The sequence below is a fragment of the Nicotiana attenuata genome, chromosome 10 (assembly GCF_001879085.1).
Source record: "Nicotiana attenuata strain UT chromosome 10, NIATTr2, whole genome shotgun sequence".
Lineage (NCBI taxonomy): Eukaryota > Viridiplantae > Streptophyta > Magnoliopsida > Solanales > Solanaceae > Nicotiana > Nicotiana attenuata.
This window is the reverse complement of record NC_031998.1, coordinates 8,801,827-8,811,743: the sequence shown is the minus strand read 5'-3', so window position 1 is coordinate 8,811,743 and position 9,917 is coordinate 8,801,827. Positions and strand designations below refer to the sequence as shown.

General features: G+C 38.1%; 1 protein-coding gene across 1 annotated transcript; it reads right to left on the bottom strand.

Moving 5' to 3' along the window:
* LOC109233570 (uncharacterized mitochondrial protein AtMg00810-like) lies at positions 1,082-1,531 on the bottom strand. Its single transcript, XM_019399454.1, has 2 exons — positions 1,276-1,531; positions 1,082-1,218 (listed from the first exon to the last, which is right to left on the bottom strand). Exons 1-2 carry the CDS (start codon positions 1,529-1,531, stop codon positions 1,082-1,084), a joined length of 393 nt encoding a protein of 130 aa, XP_019254999.1.

Below are 9,917 nucleotides of genomic sequence, written 5' to 3'. Positions count from 1 at the left end.
ATCAGACTTACTTGAGCGAAGATTAGCATAGAACATTCTCACTAGGGGTTCATAGACTTTAGGTGGAGGAATAGAGAAGAACTTCGACCACCCTTGATAGACGAAAAGATCCTTTACCTTACAATTCAGGGCTTTCATGTCATCAAGGTCGACTACCCTCCCATGTGCAATAGGCTTGTCTTTTAGGGCAACAAAGAAGTCCCTATTTGGAAAGTCCCAGAAATTTAGTTCCAACTCAAGAGAACTGGAAAGGTCGAATTTTGATTTCTTTGGAGTGGAGGAGACAGGGGGTTCATCCATGGGTCTTTTTCCCAGTGCTTTTTCTACTAAGGGTTGAGAATGGTTAGAGAAGTCCGCCTGAGAGGAGGCAAACCCCTGAGAATTATTGGACCCTAGGTCTACTTGTTCAAGGGGCTGAGAAGGGGTTTTGCCCTGGAGCGAGTGCTCTTCCTAGTGGAGGCAGAGGGATTTTTGGGTTGTTTGGCCATTGAAGAAGTGTTTTGGTTGAGCAGGTTTTCGGAGAAGGGTTTTTTAGGCGATAGAGAGGATGGAGATTGAAAAGAAAGTTCAGCATAAAAAGAGGGTTTCTGACGGTTGAGTACAGGAAAGGAAAAGGCGTCAGTTGATCAGACGCGATGATTGGCTTTCCTTCTTTGAACTCTGCGACTGATGTGAAAAGAGAGGAAAAAGGAGGGAAATCGGAGGCGTAATTAATGAGTAAGAAAAGATATGGAACATTTGACATACAAAATAAAATAATTGCACATAGGTCCTAATATTAACTATTAATGCAAATAATTCCAAGTAATTCTCTTAGTAAACAAAATCTCTCTTCTAATAAAGGCTTGGTAAAAATATCCGCTAATTGATCCGTTGTTCCAGCAAAAGATATTTCTATATTTCCATTAAGGATATGATCTCTAATGAAGTGATGCTTCATGTCTATATGCTTTGCCCTAGAGTGATGTGCAGGATTTTTAGAGAGACATATAGCACTAGAATTATCACAGGAAATTGGTATAGGTTTAAAAGAAAGTTCATAGTCACCAAGTTGATGGGACATCTACAATAATTGTGCACATCATTGTTCGATAGCGATGTATTCAACTTCAGTAGTAGATAATGCTACTGATGCTTGTTTTTTACTGTTCCAGGAAATCAATGCTTTACCAAGTAATTGACATATTCCACTTGTGCTTTTTCTGTCTTCCTTATCACCTGCAAGATCGGCATCTGAAAAACCTTCTAATTTAAACGTGTTAGAGCGAGCATAACATAGTCCATGAGAATCAGTTCCAATAAGATATCGAATTATTCTTTTTACTGCAGTCAGATGTGATTCCTTAGGAGCTGACTGAAACCTGGCACATTTACAGACACTAAACATAATATCCGATTGACTGGCAGTTAGATAAAGAAGTGAGCCAATCGTTCCACGATACTTAGTTTCATCAACAGGGATTCCTTGTTCGTCTTTGTCGACGCTCGTTGAAGGACTCGTTGGTGTGACGATGGCTTTAGCATTACTCATGCCAAATTTTTGAATCAATTCCTTTGTGTATTTGGTCTAACATATAAACGTTCCTTCTTCAGATTGTTGGATTTGAAGTCCAAGGAAGAACGTTAGCTCTCCCATCTTGCTCATTTCGAACTCACTTTGCATAAGATTTGAAAATTCCTTGCACATAAGAGGATTAGCACTACCAAATATAATATCATTAACATAAATCTGAATAATGAGATTACCTTCTGATGATCTTTTAATAAATAGAGTAGTGTCTACTTTACCTCTTGTAAAACCATGATCAATAAGAATTGAACTGAGTCTTTCATACCATGCTCGTGGAGCTTGCTTTAGTCCATACAGCGCTTTGGTTAGCTTATATACATGATAGGGAAACTTTGAATCTGCAAACCCAGGAGGTTGCTTCACGTATACTTCTTCTTCAATAAAACCATTCAAGAAGGCACTTTTGACGTCCATTTGAAATAGCCTGAATCCCTTAAAGGATGCATATGCCAGAAGGATTCATATAGACTCCAGTCGAGCAACCAGAGTAAATATTTCGTCATAGTCGACTCCTTCCTGTTGTGAATATCCTTGAGCGACTAATCTGGCTTTGTTCCTTACAACCTTTCCATCCTCATTCAATTTATTTCTGAAAACCCACTTTGTTCCAATTACAGGAACATTTTTAGGTTTGGATATCAGTTTCCATACTTGATTGTTGCCAAATTGATCTAACTCTTCCTACATCGCTTGCATCCAACTTGAGTCTTTTAGAGCTTCCTCTATCTTCTTTGGCTCAATCTGAGAGATTAGTGCTATGTTTGCTTTCTTTTTGAGAGCTCCCCTGGTTTTCATTCCTTTGTTTGGATCCCCTATGATGAATTTTTGAATATATTCAGGTTCACTTCGCCATTCATTTGGACGAACTGTATGAGTAGTTGACTCCTTCGGATGTTCTGGTATATCATTGTTGGTTTCATTAGTTGACTCTATCGCAGCATCGGATCCATCAGACGACTTTTGAGATTTGCTTGTCTCCTGAATTTCTTGAACTTGATATTCATCACCTACAGTAATTCCTTTCTCGGTCGAGGAGTTATTTTCATCAAATATAACATGTACAGATTCTTCCACACATAATGTGCGTTTATTATAGGCTCTAAAGGATCTACTATTTAATGAATAGCCCAGAAAAATACCTTCATCACTTCTTAGATCGAATTTTCCAAGATTGTCCTTACCGTTATTGTGGATAAAGCACTTACTCCCAAAGAGATGAAAATAACTGATATTAGGACGTTTACCTTTCCATAGTTCATAAGGAGTTTTCTTCAGAACGGGCCTTATGAGGCGTTGGTTGAGAATGTGACATGCTGTACTTACTCCTTCTGCCCAGAAATGATTTGGTAGTGAATGATCTAGTAAAATGGTTCTTGCCATATCTTGTAGGGTTCTGTTTTTCCTTTCAACAACTCCATTCTGTTGGGGTGATCGTGGTGCAGAGCAGTTATGAGTATATCCCTGATCATTACAGAAGTCTTCAAATGCTCTGCTTTCAAATTCTCCTCCATGATCACTCTAGATTGTTGCAATCAGATACCCCTTTTCTCTTTCAACCTTCTTACAGAAAATCTCAAAATTTTTCAACGCTTCATCTTTATGAGATAAGAAAATCACCCAAGTGAAACGTGAGTAATCATCAATAATAACAAAAGCATATTGTTTTCCTCCTATACTAGCAGTTCTAGTAGGCCCAAATAAATCCATGTGAAGCAGTTGCAAAGGTTTAGAAGTAGATACAATATCTTTGTTTTTGAAAGAGTTTCTAGTTTGGTTTCCTATTTGACAGGCGTCACAAATATGATTTCTAGAGAAATTCAGTTTAGGTAAACCAATGACCAACTCATGCTTAGACAATTTTTCTATCAAATACATGCTTGCATGACCAAGTTTCCTATGCCATAACCAAGGATCATCAGATATGGATGTTAAAAAGATATGACCATCTATATTTTCAAAGCCGTCAAGAATATAAACATTTCCATATTTTTACCTGGGAGGATTCTTTTACCTATCTCATCTTCAATTGCACAGCCTGTTTTCTTAAAATTTACCTCATACCCTGAGTCGCATAGCTGACATATACTCAGAAGATTGTAGTTAAGTCCATCGACAAGATAAACTTCAGTAATATCGCAGTTGTTATTAAAAGGAATCGTTCTAGTATCGATTATTTTTCTTTTTGAGTCATCGCCAAACTTAACGCTTCCTCCATCTATTTTTGTAACTTCCTTGAATAGATTTTTATCACCTGTCATGTGACTGGAACACGCACTGTCTAAATAGCATTTTCCTTTGCGGCTTCTCCTGTGTTGTTCCTACAAAACATAGTGATTACTTTCTTTTAGGTACCTAAGCTTGCTTGGGTCCTGGTGGGTTAGTATTACTAGGTTCAGAATTGTTTTTGGGTTTCCAAATCCATCCTGAAATATTTGATTTACGAAAACGACAAATAGAATATTTATGTCCACTTTTATTGCAGTAGTGACACGTAACTCCTGACCCATTTTTAGGTCTTTCATTAGTGTTAGTACTAGTGGACTCATTTCTAACTAGTCCTTCTCCAATTGACTTGTAAGTCGCCCGGTTTGACCTGATAGAACTATGACTGGTGGATTTGCGCATGCCATTGAGTTGCATTTGCAATTCCTCAAACTCTTCTTTAAGTACTTCTTTTTCGATTTCACATACTTCATGTTTGAGCTTCCAGTCTTTTACTTCTTTATTGAGTCTCTTAAGCTCATTCATCATTTTTTGAGACTCTTTCAAAGTCAAATAAAGAATATCCTTCAACTCATTGCATCTTTCACAGTTATAAGATCTTACCTCGCTTGTTTCACCTCGTGCCATGAAACAGTTCTCATTGTTATCTTTGCATTCGTCGTCTGAAGTGTCCTTGTCTGTCCAGCATCTTGAAGATTTGTTCATGTCGTTTTCTAGAATCGTCATGAAGCAAAGATTTGCTATCTCTTCGTGTTCTGAACTGTCTTCATCACTCCAACTTCCAAATGATTTGTTCTTGTTAAAGACTCTGGAGATTTTCCTTTTCAGATCTGGGCACTCAGCTTGAATGTGTACAAATCTTCCACACTCATAGCATTTCCCATCATTCTTATCTTGTTCGTTATATTGCCTGGATCGCCTAGGTGGAATCCTTCCTCTCATCGTATTCCTGAATCTTCTCATTAAACCGTCCATGTTTCTTGACATCATAGCAATCTCTTCTTGAAGGGCTTCAGGATCATCATCGATATTATTTTCAGCTATCTCAGTTTTGGCCTTAAATGCGATTGTTTTCTTCTTTTCTTCTTGGTTGGTTTTCTTAAGATGTGTCTTTTCAAAGGCTATGAGTTCTCCTCGAAGTTCATCATAAGATAACTTATTCAGATCCTGAGATTCAAGTGTGACTACTAGGCTTCTAAGAATCTTTCTAACTTGATCACCACTTGAATATGGTTTGCCGAAGGCTTTTAGATCGCTAATTATTTTGCTGAATCTGGCAAACATCTCTTCAATAGACTCTCCTTCTTTCATTTGGAAGAGTTCGTAATCATGAACCAACATGTTGATATGTGTTTCCTTTACCTTACTGGTTCCATCGTATGTAACTTCAAGCTTGTCCCACATTTCTTTGTTGGTTGTGTCACAACTGGAGATTTTCTCATACTCTTCACCACTTATAGCATTATAGAGCAAGTTTCTCGCCTTATCATTGACTTGTACCACTGCCATTTGCTCATCTGTATATCAATCTATATCTTCAGGATCAGCAAGTGGTTGAGCGGCAGCTAGCAGAGGATAGTTCCCCTTTTTGATAACTCTACAAACTTTAACGTCATACGCCTTTGCATATATTTCTATACGCACTTTCCAGTGGGAGAAATGTTGTCCATTAAAGTATGGTGGCCTTACTTGCGAAGTTCCTTCCTGGAAGAGTGCTCCTATGATAACTTGGTTTGCCATGATCTTTTCTCACAAGCTGTTAAGCAAAAGAAAAATGTGAGCCTTGCTCTGATACCAATTGAAAGTATAAGGGGGGGGGGTGAATTGTTTATTTTTAAACTTAATTGCTATTAGTTGACTAGTTTTCAATTAGTCGACTAGATGTAATAATTTGATAACAGTAACGACAGAATTTAAGATGCTGAAATTAAATACAAGAATTAAAGATGCCAGAATTTTTATACTGGTTCGGATTCTATATGAATCCTAGTCCAGTCCCCTTGGGTTGCAGGGGAGTTCTTTTCAGTGAATGAGTTTCTTCGAGTACAAAGAGAATGGTGTGATCTACGCCGATAGCTCAGTTCCTATATCACTCGTTTCTTTTGATACAATGCCTTACCAGTGTTTTTCTTACACAGCATGTCTTAGTAGAGCTACAATGTTTGTTTGTAGTAGAACAAAGAGATGGTGTTTGGTTCGATCAAAGTATATGTGCTAAGGTGTGATTACAAGTTTAATACTTTGAGAGAGGCTTGAATTCTGGAGAGATTTGCCAACCCATGATTTGATCCTTGGAAAGAGATTGATTCTTTCCAAGAATAAGGTTATTCCGCAACGGCTTTAACTGACGAGAGGCTTTAAAAGAGTTTTCCTTGTGTGCGATCTCGGAATCTTGATCCTTCCAGATTTAGACACTTGATTGAATATTATGCAAGATATTCGATATACTTGATTTATTTGATTCCTTTATTTAGCCTTGATTGATTCCGTCAGTATCAATTTCTTCCTTTAATCACGCCTGCTTTCCTTGATTGCCTCTGATTGATTCCTTCAATCTTGTATGCCAATCCATGCGTTCCTTGATCATTGCTGATTGATTTCTTCAATCTTGAATGCTATCCATGAGTTCCTATACAAAGACCAAATATATTATTTTCATCATTAAAATCAGATCTAACACATCGAGCAACCCGTGCTTCACCAGCATATGACCATTCGAAGAAATAATCAAGCAATCCCTCGGTCCAGAAACTGATACGGCCATGATCCTACAATTCGACCGTCATTAGTAGACTCCACCGCTTAGCTCGAAGCCATAGATCACCTCATCGGCACCATATCTTCACAGCATGCCCCGACCCCGCACGAGTATTTAGCTAATTACTTCAAAACTCATGAAATGCTGATCATAGAACACCCCGAAGATTCTGCCAAACGCTTACCCATCATTGCAATAGTCAAACAACTTCCCCAAATGCTCTGAAATGATGACATATGCACTCCACCAAATGTAAACCTCATACGAGACACGCGATCCAAACTCATCATGTAGGAGATGGCCCACCGGTTATACTCAAATCAACACCTTGCCATGAACCCACCTTAGTCAAAATTTCCAGCCACCAGCCAATCTTCCCAAATCTGTGCTTACCAACCAGACATGTGAACCCGCCTTATAACACAAATGAACGACTAGAAGATTTAACACTGCATCCGTTTCTGAGGCTAGACAACACATCGCGATGATAATCAAGCATTCATAGCCTATCGTAATCCATCTGCAGCATCACCGATCGTCGGCACATAGCGAATATTGAGCGCACAACATCACATATGAGCGATCGGGAAGAGTCAAAGTCGTAGATTTCAAGTTGAAACAAGGCCGCACGATAAGGAAAGAAGAAAGGGTATTTTTTCCTAAATGCCCTATTGCCTCCCGAAGATAGGTATGGACGTCATCATGATGATCCGCATGACTCTATTAGACACATGCTCATGACTCGTAGAACCTACGAACCTAGTGCTCTGATACCACCTTGTCACGACCCAAAATCACAAGTCGTGATGGCACCTAACTCAACCCGCTAGGTAAGCCAACTAATAGAAAATACAACTCAATTGAGATTATAAGAAAATAGAGAATAGATAACTGATTATCTACTAGTTTACTCAAGACCTGGTAATACAAATCACGAGCTTCTAAGATTTGAAATTTCAAAACTGATACAAATAAATACACATTAGGTTTGAAGATTGCATAAACAGATTAGCAATAATTTAAGCTACCAAGGACAAGTGGCAGTTATATCCAAATGCACGAACATCTTCAAAATCAGCACCCGACGTCACCAGTAGCTCCGCTCCAAAATCTGCACGCAATGTGCAGAAGTGCAGTATCAGTACAACCGACCCCATGTACTGATAAGTATTTTTTCTAACCTCGTCGAAGTAGTGACCAGAGATTTAGATAAAACATGTTTATTGTTATAAAATGTACATTAGATTAGCAGTTCAAAGCATAACAGATAAGAGTATCGTATACAACTCGGTGAGACAGTCAACAATTACTAAAAGGAACCACAGTAGAAGATTTACGATCTTTCCTAGTATGAGAAGTATGTCCAATATGTCAAATCACATGGCACGATAACACCCTTCGTGCTTTTATCTCACCCTCACCATGTATAAGGAAATTTATGTAACAATTCAATTAGCACGACAACACCCTTCGTACGTTCAACTCATCCTTCCAAATGAACTTATAACAGAACCAACCATATGATAGAAACACAATAATAGGAATTGCAAAGTAGGAAATACGCAAGTAACAACAATGGACAAGGATATATATATGGGCCACAGTAAGGGACTAAACGGAAGCACGTGAGTAATAAAAACAATCGGAAAGCAATGGGGTGTCAATGTCAATTAACTAGTATATTGGAGGCCTAAGTACAAATATGACAAACAAAAAGGAAACACATGATCTTTACAAGTTAAAAAGTAGGGGCATGAATGACTAGCATGATGGAATGCTTAAACTAGAGTGCGACAGAATAGGTATGACATGAGTATAATTTCAAAGCAAAAAATAGGCATGGAATATGCAAGTTAAGCAAGTAAAGACAGGGACAACACAACAACAATTGAGATAGAAGTCAAGTACGGGACATAATAACATATCACTCAAAATATCTAATTGCGACAATAACAACTCAAGGTAAAGGCGGAAATGTATACACGGAAAACAGATATAACATCATAATGCATGTCCCTCATCCTTACCTGCACGAAAATACCCTTCGTGCCATGACCTCACAATATTAAAAGCATAACAATATAAATAAAATGGCACGGCATCACCCTTCGTGCTTTACACTCTTTCTCACATGATAATGTATATGAAATGGCACGGCATCACCCTTCGTACTTTACACTCTTCCTCACATAATAATGTATATGAAACCGCACGGCATCACCCTTGTGCTTTACACTCTTCCTTACCAAGCATATGATATCAGTAAAATGACAACGCAAGAAGAATAAATAACATCGAGGAGAGTGTTCAAACGAATATTCCAACAAATTCTCAATCACGGAATTTCCAAGCCAACAATGAGTCAATAAGCCCTCAAGGGCTGTACAATTCAAGTACTTCCACAAATCTCACAATTTATCAGCAACACAAGTATAGAATCCAGCATCTCCAAGTATCGATCGTAGCAATGTACTAGTGATTATGCATAGAGATGACCAAACCAGACATATCAATGTATTCTAAGAATTCTATAAAATTTGATCAAGTTATATTAGGCTATGTCTCGATTACTAACATTTTATACTGCATTCTAAATATCGGTAAATCAAGTAAAGCATGAAGCAAGGGAACTACGTAATTCTACAAGACACAATTATAGCCTAATCTACCCCCGAACATGATTAACCCCGACGCATACATATACGTTCGTCACCTCATATATGTATCACCCCCGCATGTAGCAAACGATGACAAATAGGAGAAAAAATTCCCTCAACAAAGTTAGGAAAAACACTTACCTCAATTCGGCTAACTCAACACTCACTCTAGCCTTTTTTCTTAACAAATTCGCCTCTGCCCGGCTCAATCTAGCCATCAACGACTTGAATACATCACATAGTGCAAGAGAAAATAATATCAATAAATAAAGCTATCATTTTATCCAATTTCTAATAAGGCAACATAAGTCAAACCCCGAGCCCGCCGGTCAAAACCCGGGTCCAAGGGTAGGTCTTGATTACCCATAGCCTCAGGAGTCCAAATATGTGTTTTGTTTTCAAATTCGAGTCCTATTTGACTCTCAAATCTAAAATTTTCATATTTCAAAACTTTGACAAAATTCCCAAATTTTTCCATAGATTTCCCATGAATTTGATGTTAAATCTTGTATAAAATATTGAAATATAGATGGAAATTGATTCAAGATACCTACCCAATGTTTTGGTATGAAAATCCCCTCACCTCGAAGCTAGGGTTCAAAATTACAAAAAATGAAGCAAAAACTCGGAATTCTAAGCACTTAACGGGTCGAAGATGTCGCATTTGCGATAGGGGTTCGTAAATGCGAACCCCGATTTGCGAACCCCA

Excerpts from the sequence above, each read along its gene's own strand:
- LOC109233570 (XM_019399454.1), bottom strand. The coding sequence starts at position 1,531 with ATGAGTAATGCTAAAGCCATCGTCACACCAACGAGTCCTTCAACGAGC. Across the intron at positions 1,219-1,275 it reads AACTGATTCTCATGGACTAT|GTGATAAGGAAGACAGAAAA; the intron begins GTTATGCTCGCT and ends CCGATCTTGCAG.